Source organism: Macrobrachium nipponense, chromosome 41 (assembly GCF_015104395.2).
Source record: "Macrobrachium nipponense isolate FS-2020 chromosome 41, ASM1510439v2, whole genome shotgun sequence".
Lineage (NCBI taxonomy): Eukaryota > Metazoa > Arthropoda > Malacostraca > Decapoda > Palaemonidae > Macrobrachium > Macrobrachium nipponense.
In genome coordinates, this window is record NC_061102.1 from 5,534,236 (window position 1) to 5,552,631 (window position 18,396).

General features: G+C 38.4%; 1 protein-coding gene across 8 annotated transcripts in view; it reads right to left on the minus strand.

Annotated features, from left to right (window-relative positions):
- The window catches only part of LOC135212466 (sestrin-3-like), a 98,722-nt gene that overhangs the window by 5,983 nt on the left and 74,343 nt on the right, over window positions 1-18,396 (minus strand). For 5 of the 8 annotated variants that reach the window (XM_064245913.1, XM_064245911.1, XM_064245918.1 and 2 more), the window contains exons 2-8: window positions 7,998-8,150; window positions 3,433-3,615; window positions 2,966-3,115; window positions 1,633-1,766; window positions 1,063-1,225; window positions 578-768; window positions 296-443 (exon numbers count right to left, since the gene is read on the minus strand). In XM_064245913.1, the coding sequence (XP_064101983.1) occupies window positions 296-443; window positions 578-768; window positions 1,063-1,225; window positions 1,633-1,766; window positions 2,966-3,115; window positions 3,433-3,615; window positions 7,998-8,150 (1,122 nt within the window). Of the gene's footprint in view, window positions 1-295; window positions 444-577; window positions 769-1,062; window positions 1,226-1,632; window positions 1,767-2,965; window positions 3,116-3,432; window positions 3,616-7,997; window positions 8,151-10,369; window positions 10,536-18,396 lie in introns of all 8 variants that reach the window. The other 3 variants (XM_064245916.1, XM_064245915.1, XM_064245917.1) reach the window with 1 other exon arrangement.

Genomic DNA, 18,396 nt, shown 5'->3' on the forward strand with positions numbered 1-18,396 from the left:
GTGAAAGGAAATGAAAATATATAATGCCAATAACTAACCACCAAGTATTGCTTTTCAATAACTTCAAGTGTTTATTACTTTTCCATGAATGAAATGTTTGATGTTCATCAGTCATCATGCACATTTTAGTACATTACTATTGCTATTATGTACTATCATTATAAAATTATTTCTGTATTTAGAATGTGGGATATCAATTAATAAATAATTACTTGGAGGAATACACACAAACTAAACACTGAAAATATTAGTACAATAAATGTTCTTAGGAAAAGTGGTCTACCATTAATCTTACTTTTTCACTCTGTAAGAAGCCTTTCATTATGGTGGTAGTGGCTTCACCAGCTGATAATTTTTCAGGGTAACAGGAGACAGTTTTCAAGAACAACTTCAGTTTTCTCTCTAAGAGCTGATTGATCTGGCCATAATCATAGTCGTCATGTCTGAAAAAAAAAATGAAATCATTCCACAACCTTTAAAGTAAAAAATGAGCTGATATAAATCTTTATAAAAAAATAGATGGAGACTATAGATAGTGAATTGCAGCTTAGCATGAACAAATTTCAAAACATCTCACCTTATACCATATAAACAGTGAAGATAATTCCAAACAGCTCTTCGGAACGGAAATGTATCAACATGTGATTTGGTACCGCATGTGTAGTATGTCAGGTTATAGGCAGTTTTGAATTTATCATCCAAAATATCGCCTACTTCACTGTAGAGTTCACTCACGAGGGAAAAACCATGTTCTTCCCATGAACAATCCTGCAAAATAGTAGAGTTTTCATTCCAAGGTTATTTCTGTATGACCCTAGCATGTTTACACGGAAAGTACACTGATACCTAGTTAACATGAAACCAATTAAAAGTACCTAGTGTACTTCATAGTAATAACTGCATCAAATTTATTTTCCAGTTATACATTTTTTGAGCACTATAATTCAGGAATGACCAAATATTATTACAAAACTGTTGGAAAGTGACTAATATAATGTCAGCTCTTAAAAAGAGAGTTAAATAAAAGCTAAGTCATCTAGTGTAATGTACATCCAATCATACCTGAGATTTGAGAGTAGGAACATGTGTCTTCTCTCCTCTTTTGTGAAAATTAACATAAACAAAATCCCTGTCTGGGGACAAGTGGCTATAACGAGACTGGCCAACTTCCAACTCCACATCTGGACTTGAGATAGCTGCTGTCTGCTTCTTGAGCTTCTCAAAACTGGAAGACATATAAGTAATATTGTTAATTTAATTCATTATGTGTCATTTCTAATAAATTCATTCAGAACAGTACAGGTATAACAACTTAGGTATTTTAAAATTTTAAAATAATGAATGCAACTGAGTAGACTGAGGATGAAGATTTAGTCATTTCAGTCAAAGAATGAAATAGACAGAAATTGGACAAGATTTAATTTTCAATCGGATCTCTGCAAGTCCATGTACGTACAGATAAAATCTCAGTTGTTTCAGCGTTTCAAATTCAGTTCACTGAAACCCAAAAATGAAGTGCAGTATTATTTATGTACCAGAGTACAGTATGAAGATTTAGTCATGGAGTGAAACAAAGTAATAATGAAGTCATTAAAATTCCAGGAAAATTCTGTAGTTTATCATTTTCATTACCTGGCTCTTGTCTGTTCCTCTGAGATGCAGAGTGTGTTGGACTGGCCGAGAGATATATTCCTCATGCGTTCCAGCAAGACCTCCACTCCCCCCTCAGCTAGTTCTACACTACTTGGTGAGCTAGAAGAACAAGCCTGAAAACACATGACATTTTAGTATATTATATAATACACTTCCCAAAGAATGAGTATAGCTCTTAATAATACAAGATTAGGTAAAAGCAGCCACCAAGTTTTTAAAAAAGCAATAAAATATTTATTGGTTAGGCAAAAGCTGTCACTCAGTTTTAACATCAACTCTATATATTTTTTTTTAACAAACAGTCAACGTATTTGGCCTTGCATTCAACTCGCATTAACAATAATATTCTGATTGGATTAAGCTAGATGTTAAGAGGTAACCTGAAGAAGTTTTAATTTTAATTCACCCACATGGTGAGCAATGAGATTCTGAACCCAATTACTTGGATATTAAACACTGCCCAATGCAAAAATAATAATTTCCTACAGTTATGTAATTGTAATTTTCTTTCTTCTATCAGTTACCTTCAATCTACCTCATCCCATACGCATAGCTTTACTTATTTAATCCTAAGACAACTCCTACCAGGGTCAAAGCCTTCCTCTGTTATTTGTGGTCAAATCTTTTATGTACTTATCTCTTAACTTATCCACAACTTATATACATTTACCAATAGACTCCAAAACAGTTTCACTTTTGCTTTACCTATCAATCCACTATGCTTGTGTGTTTGGTATATGCCACTCATATTTTGGGAGTTTCATCTTTAATCAAAATCAGTATATACTTGATATAACTCTGTCAACAACTGTTAGTTGGCATTATGCTTTCTTACAGACAACAATCTGTACAGAGCAAAACACTGCCAAGACCACTCAACATTCATTAAAATTCATCCTTGCCACTTACGCCATGCATTAATTCATTATACATGCACGATAAACATCCATGTGTAACTGGCTATAACACTGAAAATTCCAAATTTTGTATAGTATGATAGTTATCACCTTCAGTAGGTTATCTAAGGCAAATACCTGTCAAAATCAAAATCTAGGTGTTCAAAGCTTGCATGAGTTGCAAAGTAACTAAGTTTCACCTATAACCTGGCATCCAGCACCCTTCACACATGCAGCACCACGTGAGTACACTAAGAAGGCATTAGGGGTCCCCATGAAAAGCAAGCAGGAAAAGAAAGCTAACATTTTTAATTTAAACCTCACCATCTGGAATCAATTTTCCCACAATTTAAATGGGTTTGGAAAACTACTAAAATATAATTAATGCTCACCTCAAAAAATAAACCTATGCTCACCTGCATGAAGCTCGAAGGGGCTACATGCACTTCTCCGGATGAAGCTTCAATTCCTACACCATGGACAAAAGAACTCAGAGCATGAAATTGTGCCAGAATGCAGATGGCTTGTGTCACTTCACTCACAGACCAGTTGTTCTTCAGCAATTTCTGAAAAAGAATAAAAGTCGGTTTAAACTTTTCCAACAACCTATCTTACATTTATTTATTAAGAATTTTGTTAAATGTAACTTTTCAAACAATAGATGGTAGGTATGGTATGAATAAAGACTATAAAATATTTTACACCAGCAACAACCTATTATGCATTCATTAGGAATTTTATTAAATGTAACCTGTCAAAATATAGTAGATGGTAGGTACAGTATATGAATGAGACATATACCAGAGTGGCAAATATACAAAATACACATTGCCTGTTTAAAGTAAAATATGAATTTATCTTATTTCTTTCTCAAGATGACTACCTCAATATGCTGAATGTCATAGAGCCAGGGCTGGTGGGCCAGAATAACATTGGTGTGGTGTAACTCTTGCAACTTCTTAGGTGCAAACTGAAGGCCTTCAAGCCAGCTCTCGGGCCCTCCTGCTTCAAGGAAGGCAGCCTTCTGCTCTTCTACAAGATAACTGCAATCGTGACGACAGGAAGCCTGGAGAGAGAGAGAGAAAAAAAATAATCCTAGTGAATATCCAAAAACTAGAAAACTAACAAACCTGAAGGTCTTTACATAAGAGTGCTTCTTGTAAAGATCGATGGTTCGTATTTATGTTGGTACAAATAGCAAATTTTTTTAGTATTTTGTAATTTTCCTAGCATACAGACCTAAAGGTCTTTACATAGCTAAATTCTATGTAAAGACCCTCAGGTTTTTATTTGTGTAGGAACTGTTTTAAAATATGATAAACATCAGTGCAGAAAATTCAGTTTGGAAGAAGTGCTTAAAACCAAGTATGTAGGTAGTTGTTTTTATAATAATTAAAGTCAGAAACTGATGAAACTAAAGAGGGAAAACTTATCCAACCCACCTTGTCAGCATAAGACTAACATCAGCATACCTATTAATGCATTAAAATAAAATTAAAAGTGCTTTTGCACGAATTATTATTATTCAACTTACTGGAAATAACAAAGACGCAATGTATGAATATGAAATTTAGACAAAGTGATTGGTCATCCTGCACTGAAAGGGAAGTTGAGAGTAGAAAGGTATGAAAGGTATAACAGGAGAAAAACCTCACAGTTGCACTATAAAATAATTGTTAAAATGGGGTTGAAAATTAAGCATAAAGAGAATATGCAGGAAGGTACAGTAAAGGGAATGAATGGGCTGCTGCTAGGGGCTGAAGGAGCTGTAATGCCTACAGCACAACGTGGCGAGGATGCACTGACCTCACTACCTGACAAAAGAACCACGGCCAGGCCGCGTTGTAGAAGAATTGACAATCTGCTAGACCTAAAATGCAAACGAAAAATAACCTAACTGTAGGATGACAAGGCATAATTGAGGCGGCTAACCAAAACACCAGGAACTCTGCTAGATCCCTCCATAGTCCGTAATGGGAATCTGGAATTGATTTCTGTGTAGTATCCATAGACCTAGACGAACTCTTATATCTCCAAAATATACATGATAATAATTATCTGTAAAAGAAATAAATTTCAGGTTTGCTAATATCATTTCTGGTGCATTCTTTGACACGTATGTTAGTACGAGTTGATCATGTGATTTGGGCGTGGGCAACCTCCCACCCCAAGTACTACTTTGCATTGCTATCTAGCCGAAGTCTAGCAACCGGTGCAAAAACCTCTGTTCACGGACAATGTAAAATGAGCCATCTGTCCATCACGATAACAACCACATATAATGGACACCATATAGGCCTATCTATCTATTTGTAGACCTAGTACCTACTTAACTATATATTGCGTAGGTGTGCATTTGCTAAACCATACATAATCTAAAACGTACATAATTCTAGACTGAAAATACCATTCTTCTGAATGTTTCCTATCAGCTCGGTGATGCGTGATCACGCGTGATACCTTAAATTATTTGTGGTATACAAAAGAAGAGGAAGAGAGACGGAGGGCGGGGGGTTGGAGGATAGGGAAATGGTAGGACGCCGGATCGGGGTTTGGGGGGCGTGGAGACAGAAAGACGCCACATTTCGGGTGTTGCATTTTACCGATTTTTACCGTCTTCGACGCTCATTCTGGCATCGTAGACGGGAGCGTGGGGTTAACATTCCGTTTTGTTTTCGTCTCGGGTCAGTGAACTTTTTCCCCCTCCTTTTCTTACTCGGTGAAAGTAAACAAGTGTAAATTTGTTTTTCAACGTTAAGAGACCAAAGCAAATCACATGTAGTACAGCAGTTTGGTTTTTCCTGAGAGAGAGAGAGAGAGAGAGAGAGAGAGAGAGAGATATGCTTTGAAAAATAAAGTACGTAATCAGATTTGAAGAAATAACATTGTGGAAAGTAGTACTACTCATAGATACTGCGCCTAACCAACGTCTACGAGTATTCCTATGACTAAACGTTGAAGAAGACACCATAACAGTTCTTTTAAAAGGGTACTGTTGAGGAAACAAAATAACATCGCCAAATTTTTCAAAAGTCTATGGTCTTCAAGGCCACAGTTTCACTATCCACCGAGTTTAGACTATCTTGGAGAGAGAGAGAGAGAGAGAGAGAGAGAGAGAGAGAGACTCTAGTCAGGTTAACTTGAAATAAAAATTCTGAAGGTTCTTTAAATTGAAAAAATGCCGTCTTGATTTATATTTGTCCTATTAACTTGAAAAAAGGTCACGTTTAATTTAACTTTAACAGAAAATGTGGTCTCAAATTTGAAAAAGGCAAATTTTCATTTAACTTTGAAAAAAATCTGAAGTCCCATTAACTTTAAAAAAAGCAAAGTCTGATTTAGCTTTAACATTTAAAAAATGTACGAAGTATGAGTAACTAAGAAAAACAAACGTGAATTATAATGAATATAAAGATTCAAAGATGGGCAGAAAATAGGAGGAGGAGGAGGAGAGAGAAAAGGCTATTTTGCTACTCACATATATAATAATAATAATAAAAATATACTCCCATCTGATTTCCCACAGCAAATTCCATCTCATTCTAATCTAATCATAATAAACAAACACTTGGCGTCGACATCACAAACAAGATACAAAACACGACCCACAAACGACGACCCCGGCGCAAACAATATATTAGTATAAACAATAAGAGTAAACAAAAACAAAACCGAAAACAACAAGTTCGATCAGATGACACGACCCACATTCGGTTTTATCCGCTGGGGCCATTCTCTCAATTAAGAGCATAATGCCCCAAGGGCTCTTCTCTCTCGCCTGCCCCACCGCTTCCAAAATACTACGAGGGACAACTTTCAGATCCGAATCATTTATCTGTTTGTTTGTTTGTCTACATCCAAAGTCGACGTCAACCACTGCCATCTTGAATTCAAGATGGCGGTGCGTCAACATCGGTTTTTTTTTTTTTTTTTTTTTTTTTACGTATTTAGAGATGAAATAAGCGACCAGTTTTTTTCATGCATTGAAACAAGTGACAGAAAAGGTCTTGCCTCAGAGGAGACTGGCCTTTTCTAGAAGAAGAAAAGAAAAAAAAAAAGATCTTGGGAATTCAAGAACACTGAAGGGAGAGGAGAATTCCAAACCTTGCAAATGGTCACAAAATTGCGACCTGACATTCTGGGGTATCGGCATGATTTCATAAAAAAAAAAAAAAAAAAAAAAAAAAAAAAAAAAAAAAAAAAAGGGTGTTGCGTCTCTGACCAGGGTCAGACTGGTGAAATTCTCTCTCTCTCTCTCTGTCAAACGACGCGAAGCATGTTCATTATCATATCTGTTATTACGATGATGTCATCGTGGAATTCTATTTGCTAATACCACTTATCGTCAATTGCAAAAACGCGAAAACAAAAACTCGCTTTTTTTTCCCGAACCACTGAATTATCGAGATGATAATATGAACAATTCATCAAAACGAGTTATTCCACACGCAGACGGGTCCTCTTGTACTGAAAATATTTGCTTTGAGGATTAAACAGTCGAGACTCGATGTGTACCCAGTTCGACAATAATCATGGCAATGCCATAAAGCCGAAGAAAGTATTCAAAGTCTGGAGGACTTTCCCAGACGGAATCTCTCCCTCTAGGTCAAACACCACTTATTTTTTCTCCCCAAGGTCAAGCAAGGCCTTTCTCCAGTGACCTCGGGTCACTACAGCAGCAGTCTGCAAATTCAAGATGACATTTCCCGATCGAATCAGCAGGCATGTCAAAACGCCCTTTGAGCAGACATGCTTACACTCCCCTCCCCCTTCCCGCCCAAAAAAAAGGTGACTCTAACGAGTCAGTTGACCAAAAATCCACACACGAGGGCAGTGCCAAACACGTATATGTCGTGGGCAGCCGAAAGAGGGCGGGCAGTGCCAAAAATGCCAAGCACGTGAGAGCTTTTACTGAGTGGCCTGTCAGCTTAGCTGCCAGCGAGAATAATCGAGAGAGAGAGAGAGAGAAGAGAGAGAGAAGAGAGAGAGAGAGAGAGAGAGAGAGAGAGAGAGAGAGAGAGGCTCGTACATATCCCTATATCAAAATTCAGGCGACATCACTAACCCGGACAAAACCTTCCCGAGTACCTCTATAGACTTACCTTTCAACTGTCCTCTTAAACATTCACCCTCCTTCTCATCCCCTGCCCCTTCCCCCACCCCCCCCCCTCCGCCCCGCCCCCAACAAGCGCCTCAGTGGTGTGGTCGGTTTGGTGTTGGCGTGCCACCTCAGTGGCCACGAGTTCGATTCTCGGGCATTCCATTGAGGTGTGAGAGATGTGTATTTGTGGTGATAGAAGTTCACTCTCAACGTGGTTCGGAAGTCACGTAAAGCCGTTGGTCCCGTTGCTGAATAAACAATGGTCCCATGCAACGTAATAACACCATACAGACAAACAAATAAACAACCCCCCCCAAAAAAATAAAAAATTAATAAATAAAACTTACCATGATGGCAATGTACCGCCGAAGGTGCTCGGGCAGAGGTCCATCTCCCGACAGAAGCTGGTGATGGAGTCTGGCGAACGCGTCCAGATAAGTCGGGTGATCTTCCAGCATTGGTTCCAAACCGTCCCCTTCACACGCTAGACCCAGGTGACCCTGGAAGAGTATAGAGGGAGAAGATGCTTCTTCAGTGACAATACTTTAATGTGGATAGATGGTCAACACAACACATCCTGGTTTGTTCAAGAAAATATGCTTCAACACCAACAATTAGATATGTGTGGCTGTGTTCAACACAACACACCCAGGTTCGTTGACAAAACTTTTAATATGTATGTATGGTCGACACAACACACCCAGATTCGTTAAAAGACAATATGCTTTGACGATGCTTTGTGGTGTATGGCTGTGTTCAACACAACACCAAAAATTTGTTCAAGAAAATAAGCTTCAACACCAACAATTGATAAGATGGATGTATGAGTTTTAGGGCAAAAGCCCAGGCACTGGGGCCAGAGAAGCCATTCAGCGCGCTTGTTCAGCAGAACGCACCCAGGTTCGTTATAGGAAATATGCTTCTACGATAATCTACCGATACGCTCGACTTATTCAGCAGAACCAATGCAGGTTTGTTAAATAAATTGCCAATATAAATGCCTGCAATGTAAACACGCACTTGAGTTTACACGGAGTTACCAAAGAAATATCATGAAGTGTATTTTGCAATGGTCTGTACCACCCATTAGACAGACAATTAATTATAATATATATATATATATATATATATATATATATATATATATGTATATATATATATATATATATATTTAAAGGACTCTCGTTGCATTTCTCTGAATGGCCACTTTACTTCCATAAAAAACTTAATCATAAAGTAAACTCGTACAGTAATAAAGATTTTAAAACGACAGGTGTTTTTTTCTTTGCATGAAAACTAAGCAGCGAATAATGATGTTCTTTAGATAGTGCCAATAAAAGTATTCTAATTTTTGGCACAATGTAAAAAAAAATAAAAAAATTCTTTCTGTGATTTGCTGCATTTACAATTTCATCGTTCTCTTTCTCTCTTTTCCCTCAAACTTAGAGTGGAACAAATGTCGCGGGTCTTTGACTGTATGATTATCAGCAATAATTTAAAACAACACTCATTTTAGCATGATTCTTAAAATGGAGAAACATATCCACTGTTTTACGTAAATACATTTAAAGATAAATCTATAGATAGCTTTTGGGAATCCGTATAGATTTACCTTAAGATTAGACTTAAAATTTTTAAAAATTTTGGGCACATAGCCAAGCAATTCACCTTTAAATAAATGTACATAAACATAACTGTGGATTAGTTTCTCCATCAGCAATAACACAATGACGGGCAACTAAGGGATTTAGAATTTATTAGGTTCCGACAAAAACAAAGGATAAGGAGTTGTATCCTTCTTAAAACCCCAATTACAAATGGATCAACCCCATTTCTGCTGTTTGACTGCTTAACTAACTCCGATCTGAGTATCTGAAGACGCTTCTCTAAACAATATGAGATGCATCCCAGTTTATAATGTGCTTGATGCTACTTATAAGATTAAAATTAGCAGAATTTGTTACGTTACTGTTTGAAGTTACCGATCACTGGTGTTCTACTTTTCTCAAGGAAAGGCTTTCCCCTGTGAAGCCTACACACACACACTTGTCGTCGATTCAAAATCAACCAGAGCCACAGGAGTTTCCCGGACCACACCATTCCTCATTATTATTATTATTATTATTATTATTATTATTATTATTATTATTATTTATTTTTTTATTATTATTGAGGAGATGAACTCTATTCATATGGAACATGCCTACAGGGGCCATTGACTTGGAATTCAAGTTTCCAAATATCCTTGTTAAGGTTTCCTGTATACGTCAATACCCTTAGGCGTTTCCCGTTTCCTGAAATCTAGGAATACCCAGAGGGCCCTCCTCCTTTCTCGTCCTGTAAATCCTACCTCGATTAGATACCCTGTTCTTACACTGACCTCATCAGGCCGAAACACAATGATTCTAGCAACTAAATGCAATTAACAACTAAATGCAATAGGAATGACTTATCAGTATAATGACTACAATGAAAATGATAAAAGGTATAACGCCCCCAAGTTGGAAATCATCAAATTTCGGTCTTACGTTACAATGAAACCCAACCAAAAATACAATGATTCTAGCAACTACATGCAACAAGAACGACCTTTCGGTATAATGACTACGATGAAAACCACTCTTTCTGACCAAAAACCTACACAGTGACCCTACCTACGAGTCACACACCCACTACACACTACAGGATGTTCTGAAACGTTGAAAGAACTGAGAATTACCATGGCCATATTCGACTGTAGGGGTATGGAGTAGTTCAAAATGGTGTTGGGATGATGGTGGTGTTGGTAGTGGTGGTGGTGGTGAGGTGACTGTTGATGGTAGTTGAGGAGAAGGGCTTGGGGGTCGGGATACTGCAAGGGTTGACAGCATGGGCGCCCAACGAACCTGTAAAAAAAAGAATTAAGAAGGATATTTCAAACAATTGTTACAGTGTTACATATTGAAAGCAAATACACAGTTATTATTATTATTAGTCAGAAGGAAAGCAAATACACTACTATTATTACTACTACTGCTACTATTATTATTATTGATATGAGCTCTTAGTCATATGAAAAAGCCACAAGGGACCGTTAACATGAAATGGGAAAAAAAGATGTTATTAGAAAAGAAAGACATACACTAAAATAATAATTTTAAAAAATTGACAAAACATGCAAAAAAAAAAAAAAAAAAAACGGGTATTTCATTTAACACCTTCAAAGGACAAAGTATTGCAGAGTGAGTATCTAAACATGATTAGTAGAGCAAATGAAATTCATTCAGGTTGCAAAGTCACAACTCCATTTATATATAGCAACAACAGGTTTAACGAATTGAGCTAAATTTGAATATCACGTTAGTCGTTTCCAACACAGTGTGTGTGTGTGTGCTACCTATTTTACCGAAATCCCTCAGAAGTGTAGACATACCAGGTGTTACCCCTTACGAGAAGACATTCATCTATCATATAAGGTGTATTTTCCACTACCTAGAGTCCACAACCTTCACTATAGGCGCTTCTTGGCATTGGGGCACTTCATAATTGTACCCAAAACTACTGGCATTTCCATGGGCAACAATAAATGCACTGTAATCTAATAGTACGGCAGTAACAACACACATTACCCTAATAGTATGGCAGTAACAGCCCACATTAGGCTGACGTGTCATCTGTGAGTGTCAGTGGCTCCAAGAGAAAAAGGTCATTTCCTCCCTCAAGGGATTCACAACCCTCCACCAATAACTGTCACATTTCACATCAGAGGAGAGGTCCCAGTGATTGCAACAGCAACCTCGTGATATCTGCTTTTATTCCACTTGTTGAACTTACAAATTTTAAAAAGCCATAAGAAGGAATGGTGTATGTAGTATGTATGTACGTACACACACACACACACACACACAAAATATATATATATATATAAATATATATATATATATATATATATATATTTTCAAATTTTTCTTTAATGTACACAAACTCTACGCGACACCTCAACTATAATAGTTAAATTTACCTTGGGACTTGTATTTAGCACTCAACGTCAAAACATGAAATTGTACGCTTATACAACAGATAGGGGGAGGGGGAGAGACTGGGGGCTGGCAAGAAACAACAGGCCCTACTTCCTTCCTTGAGAGAGAGAGAGAGAGAGAGAGAGAGAGAATCCGTTACGCACTTGGCTATGACACATTCGAAGACAGAGGATATAAGTACGGGTAGGGTAGGGGAGGAGAAGGATCGTGCGCTGGATTGTGGGGGCTGAGGTAGGACAGTGGAATAAGGAAGGTAGGGGGTGGGGGTGGGTGGGGGAGAATACTTTTAAACAGGGCGCCATTAAATGACGTCAAACCGGCGCCAATAAAAAACAATAGTTATCGATGTGGTAATATACGTCTCATTACGGGAGGAAGGGGCTTGGGCGGGCGGACGCTTGGCGCTGCTGCTTTTTTTTTCTTCTTCTTCTTCCCACTACTGGCGGCGTGTCAGTTTTATACGTTGCACCGGCAAATTAACATATCTTATTTACTGTTGCACTCGCGAATAACTTTTATAACTTTTAATTGTTGTTTATGTCCCGCACAGTAAGAAGGACACGCTTGGAAGAATTCCAAGCGACTGGTCGTCGATTTTTTTAAATAGAATCACACGAGTTGTTTACATTGGCGGGAATAAGCGAGTGAAGCGTTTGGTCACCGCTGGCGTAGTACGAGAAACACACTCCAAGATTTAAATTAAAACTGCATGTCATTAGCGCGGCTGGGATGTCGGACAACTTCTTCCAAGGAGACAAAACTTGAATAAAAGACGGTTCCTTGATCATTTTACACAACTGCGTGACAAATAGCCGTATACTAGTGTCACGTGAACTTTTGTAGTACCGGCTAGCAAGACCCTCGTGCCATATATTCTAGTCTGGATTTCTTTTACTGCCGTGTTGATGTATAAATCGTCAAACAAATTGGTTTTTCTTGTGGATTTCAAACGAAATTTCTTACAAGGCTCTTTATCGAGAGTAAATTGTCACCATTTTTTTCCCAAAGATAGATTTGTAGCCATATTCATAATCAAGGAATACGTGCAAGGGCAAACAACTTAATTTTGATTCTCACTTTCATATATGTGTGTGTATATATATATCTATATATATATATATATATATATATTAGTATATTAGTATATATATATATATATAATATAAATAAAAATATATGAAAAAACGAATCACTAGAGAAGCATAGTCCGAAGCACACAGGAATGACACACCGCCAAGAGAAGAACGAGTGTAATTATGTCTTTAGCGATCAATCAAGACACACACACACACATACACAAGTCCTGGGCGGTGGTTGAGCTGGAGCTGGAGCTGTTGTCAAGCGGCGATTGCATAACTGCATCAAACAAAGACTTAACGATGACAATTTGCTAATAATCAACGACACAACTGGGTTCGAAATGATTTATATACCCCCCGCGTGTTGAGTGTGTGTGCTTGCTCTCTCTCCATATATATCCTTATTGTTCTATTGTTTGAACCAGGGAGATCAATACGCTCTCTCTCTCTCTCTCTCTCTCTCTCTCTCTCTCTCTCTCTCTCTCTCTCTCTCTCTCTCTCTCTCTCTCTCCTTAACTGTTATGTAAATGGGAAAGCAAATCAGAGCACAGATAATAAGCCCAAACACCTGATCGTAGACTATACCTCTATCTCTACCTGGTGCCTCAAGGAGGTACCATAGGGCCCCTCCTCCTACCCACGTACCCAGTGTCAAATAAACCACCTGCGTGACCCAGCCCTCTCTCTCTCTCTCCTTCTTCTTACTTTTCTCACGTGGTAATACACGACCAGCCTTCTGCTGGTGCCTGCCTGTGGCACCTTCATCTGTCTGCCGTCACATGCCAGCATAGTAACAGCAAAAAGGAAGGCAGGCAGGCGGACGACTTTGTCAGCAGTTTCTCAACGCGTCAGCAGGTTAAAAGTCAGTGGGAGTATGGGTAAATAGCAACCAGGAAGAGAGGGGGGGGGGGGGGGGCGACTATTATTAATGAAGGTGGCGAAAGAATAAGGGTGTGTGATCTGTAAATTCAGGAGGACATCTGATGGATGACTGTCCCATGACAGAAGAAGAGGTTAGTCTGGAGTAGTGAGTCATGGAAGTGCTTGCAGAAGATTGTTGAGGGGGCCGGGGGGGGGGGGGGGGGGGGGGCAAACAGGGTTTATACGAAAGCCAAGGTTAGAGAGTATGAAGGTATCATTGAGCAACAGGGGCTGTTTACAATATCTATACGGATGGAATGACGCCAAATGTCAGTAAGCAAGACAGCAGCGATGGGTGCACACGCGTAGATTAAGAAAATCGCCTTCCAAAACAGGCGTATAATGTTCGATGCTGATATATCAAAGCCTAATTGGCCATTTTAGGTCACTATGTGATGATGGGGTGTGGTGGAGAGAATCTACAGAAACTGGTGAAAAAGTTAAGCATATCTTTATTTTACCAGACCACTGAGCTGACTAACAGCTCTCCTAGGGCTGGGGCCCGAAGGATTAGATATATTTTACGTGGCTAGGAACCAACGGTTTATTGCAGGATCCGAACCACATCGAGAAATGAATTTCTATCAGGAACTGGTGAAAGTTTGAAAGGTGAGAATAAATACGAGTAGAGCACAAGGATAAAAAAAAGGATAAAAAAAAACAAGATGGAGTCATGAATATTAATTAATATAGACCGTACCAGAATGCAACTGGTAGACTTGTAGAGGTACTCATGTGAGAGAGGTAAGCATCGAGCTACAGAATAGGTGAAGAAAGGGAGTTGGCAAAAGGCGACGCGGAGAGAGACTGAGAAGAGAGGCTATGGAAGCCAAGGTATGAGGAGGGACCGTTGAGCCAACTGTTTTTTTACGGAAGTGAAGTGTGGACGTTGACGGCGAATGTGAACGTAGAAGAAAATGCCGGAGCTGTTGATAAAAAGGGAACCATGCGGTAAAAGAGATGTGGAAATGCTCTGGTATTTTTTTTAAAGACTACAATAACTGAGGAATTTAACACACTACTGAAGAGCCTTCTGTGTAGGTGTAAGCAGTGTGTTGTGGAAATTATTGGCACTTGGTTTCATCCACAATGAAAAAGCTGAAGTATGAGTATGGTAAATGGCATTATATTTTATTCATTTCAATAATGTGTATGTAATATATATTATATATATATATATATATCTATAATATATATATATATATATATATATAAGGTTTTTATTCTGAATAAAAACATCCACACTGCTAGATAATAAAACGGTTACGAAATTACCACTGCTCTTCCATAAATATCATTTATATCATTGCTGTCACTTACACCCGAATTATCAAAACTAAACTGCAATTTATTCAACTAATCACAATCGAGAGAGGCTTCCTTGCCCCCCCCCCCGCGAAAATCCATGGGGCCAACCACGTAGTGGCTTAAGTCGGGTACAAAATTTATCTACCTTTATTGCCTTTATCACCAGATGAACCCAGAATACACGTCAGTCAGAGAGAGAGAGAGAGAGAGAGAGAGAGAGAGAGAGAGAGAGAGAGAGGAGAAACCAGAGAGAGAGAGAGAGAGATGAGCGGAATCGTTGCATGACATCAGCCAACTCTAACATTCAGAGACTGAGCGCATTTTGAAAATCATGGGAAATAGTTTTTTTTAAGGCGAAAACCTTCAAGGTTATTTTTGAATTTAAGTTAATGAATGCCGAATAAAAAATAAATTCTAATTACTTTTATTTATATCCTGATTAGTGTTAAGACCATTCAAAGTTTGTAGTCAGTTTAATCAATCTATTTTTAACTTGACATTTCAATCAAAAAAAAAAAAAAAATCTACAATAATAATATTCACGAACGTATATTCAAACCTCGTAATGTGCCACTACACACAAGTCCACCCACACCCCACATCCCCTTCAATAAAGACTTGCGTAGTGGTGGGTCCTCCCTCCTTCCCCTGCAAAATCATGACCTTCAACTGGGATAGGAAGGTCACATGACTATACATAGTCTTTGGATGATCACGAATTTAACACCTAAAGCTAAAATTCAAATGAGAATAAAAATAGTTACGAATCAATACTTATATGTGTAATATATATTTATATATATATATATATATATATAATATATATATATATATATATATATAAATATAATATATATTGTAATAATATATATTATATATAATATAATATATATAATATATATATATAAATGTGTGTGCGTGTCACTACAAAGTGTTTGGCACAAAGTGCAAGAAATCTGAAGCAAATACACACACACACACACACACACACATATATATATATATATATGACCTGGATTCGATTCCAGGACAGGGCAGGAAGGGTTATAATTAGTGGTTTAATATCAGAGAGAATCTGCATATAACACAAACATACAAGTAAGTCCTGTGCAATCTGTCCTAAGCTAACTTGGCTCTTAGCAGTTTGGCCAATATGACCCGAGAGAGAGAGAGAGAGAGAGAGAGAGAGAGAGAGAGAGAGAGAGAGAGAGAGAGAGAGTCTGGCTTCATAGCAACATGACAGGAGGAGCTTGGCAAGTCAGCGAAAAGTCTAAATTAAAGATTTGCTCAGATCAGCGCATGAGAACGTGAATGATTAGCTTTGCTCATGCACTGATAGGCAGTCTCTCTCTCTCTCTCTCTCTCTCTCTCTCTCTCTCGTTGTATTTCTGAACAAAAGCAGAATTGGCTTCATCTGAGGTTGCATAAATAGTGGAGAATAAACACAGTCTGAAACTACTTTCTCTCTCTCTCTCTCTCTCTCTCTCTCTCTCTCTCTCTCTCTCTCTCTCTCTCTAAAATTGGAATGTGACACAAATATTTAAAAAAAAGGAAAATGATATGATGCCAAGAAATACAAATAAAATTATCGAGAGAGAGAGAGAGAGAGAGAGAGAGAGAGAGAGAGAGAGAGAGAGAGAGAGAGAGAGAGTCAACATTTTAACTGGAGAGGAGACACAACAATAGGAATTATCACATGAATATATTCGGATGATGAAGCAACTTTTCTTTATTTTATTTACATTCTTAGATCACTATTCATCAACTACCAAACCGGATGAAGCAGGAGCATGTAGGTTACCATTTACGGGAAAGATCTATGCGCATACACTGAAAAGATGCAAAAATACTCACAGTAGCACGAGTCATGAAATGGTGAAGCAAATCCACAGTTACGTATATATACACATATTCAATGATATCTCCTCTAGAACTTGGTAGAAAAACCTCTACCACTTGGCAGAGAAGCCTCTAGAACTTGACAGAAAACCCCTTAGAATTTGACAACAAACCCTTTAGTAGTAGAAAAGCCTCTAGAACTTAACAGAAAAGCCTCTCGAACTTGACAGCAAACCCTCTAGAACTTGGCACAAAAATCTCTCGAAATCTGTAGAAAACCTCTAAAAACCTGGGAGTCGGCAACCTCACAAGAGCGGCACTTAAACCTATTACACCCCTTCAACAACCTATGCGTGGGGTGATTCCCCATCACAATATAGGCTAGAGCTCTCTCTCTCTCTCTCTCTCTCTCTCTCTCTCTCTCTCTCGAACTCACAGGTTCCCGGAGCCAAGGTCAAGGATTGAGTGCTTGCGTTGCAGAGGGATTGCCAAGGAAGCTGCAACTGACAGGAGAAGAAGAAGAAGAAGAAGAAGAAGAAGAAGAAGAAGAAGGCACAGAGATGATGCAATGCAAACATAAGATTTTGCGTTTTTCTTTTCTCTCTCTCTCTCTCTCTCTCTTTTTTTCCCCCTCCCTTGTTGCAAATGTCCTCGTAAATGATGCTGTCTCAAAGCACTTGAGAGAGAGAGAGAGAGAGAGAGAGAGAGAGAGAGAGAGAGAGAGAGAGAGAGAGTAAAGCCTGCTAAGCATTTCTATTAATACAAACCGCTGGTGGGTTTTAAGGTGACAAACTAAGAGAATAGTCTCTCTCTCTCTCTCTCTCTCTCTCTCTCTCGTTCTCAGGGAGATTGGAATACGTGCGGTCCATCACGGAAAGTGAACAAGGGTAGCTTAGCACAGCATCAGACCCAAAAGCAAGCACCGACAGAGAGAGAGAGAGAGAGAGAGAGGAGGAGAGAGGAGAGAAGAAGAGAAGAGAGAGAGAGCGAGAGATAGACGAGAGAAGAGAGAGACGAAGGGTGGAGAGATCGGAGAGAGAAGAGAGGAGAGAGGAGAGTTAACTGAATTTGTGGTTCGTCGGCATTCTTCATGGATGAAGTCATGGGGCTGGTTTGTGCCATATGGCTACGTATAGATTATTCAGCTCATTTGAATTTTAAAGCTAGACTTCAGACTTCAATAACATTTCAAAGGTACAAAACTAATTAGTACTTCTAGCAATTGCATTTATAGTTATACGATCAAGAATAATTCAAATCACCGAATTCATTTCATTTACACACACAAAATAAAGGTGTAACACAAGACAACATAGAAGAAATTTCTACTAAGGAAAATGTATTTATTTTTTACAAAAATTTTGCCTTAAGTCACGTGACTGGGCTTCCAAATAATTTAAATTCTTACTGCGAAGCTATGGACCTTTATCGCAACTCTGAACAACTGGCCCACATTTTGAAGAAATATGGACCAAAACTGGCCCACACTTTGAGGAAATATGGACCAACACTACACGAGGATGATTACATATTCATTTGAAAAGCAGCCCAGTAATTGTCCAGATGATGAATTTTGAAAG